This window comes from Octopus bimaculoides, chromosome 7 (assembly GCF_001194135.2).
Source record: "Octopus bimaculoides isolate UCB-OBI-ISO-001 chromosome 7, ASM119413v2, whole genome shotgun sequence".
NCBI classification, from domain to species: Eukaryota; Metazoa; Mollusca; class Cephalopoda; order Octopoda; family Octopodidae; genus Octopus; species Octopus bimaculoides.
The window spans coordinates 11,856,347-11,858,566 of record NC_068987.1 but is presented as its reverse complement, the minus strand read 5'-3'; the positions used below and the strand labels follow the sequence as shown (position 1 = coordinate 11,858,566).

General features: G+C 42.9%; 1 protein-coding gene across 1 annotated transcript in view; it reads right to left on the bottom strand.

The window, feature by feature from the left end:
• Positions 1–523: 523 nt before the first annotated feature.
• The window catches only part of LOC106882388 (ATP-dependent DNA helicase Q1), a 31,641-nt gene continuing 29,944 nt past the window's right edge, over positions 524–2,220 (bottom strand). Inside the window, exon 12 of the mRNA XM_052969118.1 lies at positions 524–884. Coding sequence (XP_052825078.1) covers positions 571–884 — 314 coding nt within the window. The 3' untranslated portion in view covers positions 524–570. The remainder of the gene's footprint in view (positions 885–2,220) is intronic.

Below are 2,220 nucleotides of genomic sequence, written 5' to 3'. Positions count from 1 at the left end.
TTAGTCATTTACATTGAGCCCATTGTTTGACTGGTATTTATTTTATCAACCCCGAAAGGATGAAAGGCAAAGTCAACCTTGATGGAATTTGAACTCAGAATGTAAGGACGAACGAAATGCTGCTAAGCATTTCATTCAGAATTCTAAGGATTCTGTTGGCTTGGCTCAATCCTTTCTACTATAGGCACAAGGCTTGGAATTTGTGGGGAAGGGGACAGTCAATCACATCGACCCCAGTACTCAACTGGTACTTAATTCATCAACCCCCCCCCCAAAAAAAAGATGCCATTGCTCTACTGGTACTTAGTGTTATTGACCTCAAAGGGATAAAAGGTGAGGCCGACCTCGGCAGAATTTGAACTCTCAGAACGTAAAGAGAGTTGAAATGCTGTTAAGCATTTTGCGTGACATGTTAATGATTCTGCTGACAATCATGATGATGACGACGGCGACGGTGGCAGCGGCGACGGTGGCAGCGGCGACGACTTATCTCGGAAAAGCAAAAGAGAACAACAAAAACAAATGACATCTTATAATGTATAAAAAAGAATTTTAATTTAGAATGTTTCGTCATTTGTGTTCTGAGGGCTTTTGAGGAATAAAATCATTTGAGTTTGAATTTTCTGTTGATTCTTCCTCCTCCTCCTCTTCATCATTATCATCATCATCATCATCGTCGATTATTATTGGTCGTTTACATATTTTTCTAGGAGGTGAATTTTTGGAATCAGCATCATGCACTGGAATTGAGGTTCTTTTATTGCTGCTTTTAATCTCAGATTCTGAAGATGTTTCAGAAGACACTGACTTGTCTTTACCATGAGATGGCACCTGGAAGTCTAAGGACACCTCGTGATTGGCAGTGATGAAAGTAGACCTAGGACCTGCATTAAAGAAAAGAAAACAGCATTCATTATAAAATGCCTGCACTTATATCAGAGCTAAGAAAATAAATAACATCTTTAGGTAACGTAGATCTTCTACAACGAGAACCTGCTCTATCCCAACCTCTTCCCTCCGACCTTAACCTCCATCCTCCCTCCCTGGGTCTGTTGATTTGCAAGCTACATAGTGCCAGTGGCATAAAAGAAAAGCATCCAATCAGTCAGCAACGATCTTAGTATTGCATGCTGCATTGTGGGTAACCTCACTGGTGCTGGTGCCACAAAAAAAAAAAGTACCGAGTGACAGGCATTAGGAAGGGCATCCAGCCATACATACCAAGCCAATGCAGTCACTTGAGCATGGTGCAGTCCTTCGACTCATCAGATCCTTGTCAAACCGCCCAACCCATGCAAGCATAAAACATGGAGGTTAAATGATGATCATGATGACTTATGATCATCATCATCAACATCATTATCATTTAACGTCCATTTTCCATGCTGGCATGGGTTGGACGGTTTGACTGAAAACTGGTAAGCCGGGCTGCTGCACCAGGTTCCAATCTGATTTGGTAAGGTTTCTATGGCTTAATGCCTTTCCTAACGCCAACCACTCCAAGAGTGTAGTGGATGTTTTTTACGTGCCGCTGGCACGGGTGCCATTGATCTAACACCACGTCTACAGTCTCACTTGGCTTGACAGGTTTACACAGCATGGTATATTGTCAATGATCTTGGTCATCTGTCACTGCCTCCATGAGGCCCAACACTCGAATGGTGCTTTTTACGTGCCACCAGCACAGGTGCCAGTCAGACGGCACTGGCATCAGTCACGACTACGATTTCTGTCTGTTTGTATGTATGTATGTATGTATTATGTATGTTTGTGTGTATGTATGTATGTTTGTGTGTATGTATGTATGTGTGTGCTTGTGTGTGTGTGTTTGTCCCAACCAACATCACTTGACAGTCGATGCTGGTGTGTTTACGTCCCTGTAACTTAGCAGTTTGACAAAAGAGACCGATAAAGAAAAAGTCCTGGGTTCGATTTGCTCGACTAAGGCGGTGCTCCAGCATAGCCGCAGTCAAATGACTGAAACAAGTAAAAGAATAAAAACAAAAGAATATATATATATATCTCATTCCAGGGTGAAAAACTAGAGGTAGTCGATAGCTTCCGCTATCTGGGCGACCAAGTTAGTAGTGGGGGTGGGTGCGCTGAAAGTGTAGCTGCTAGAATAAGAATAGCCTGGGCAAAGTTTAGAGAGCTCTTACCCCTGCTGGCGACAAAGGGACTCTCACTCAGAGTAAAAGGCAGACTGTATGACGCATGCGT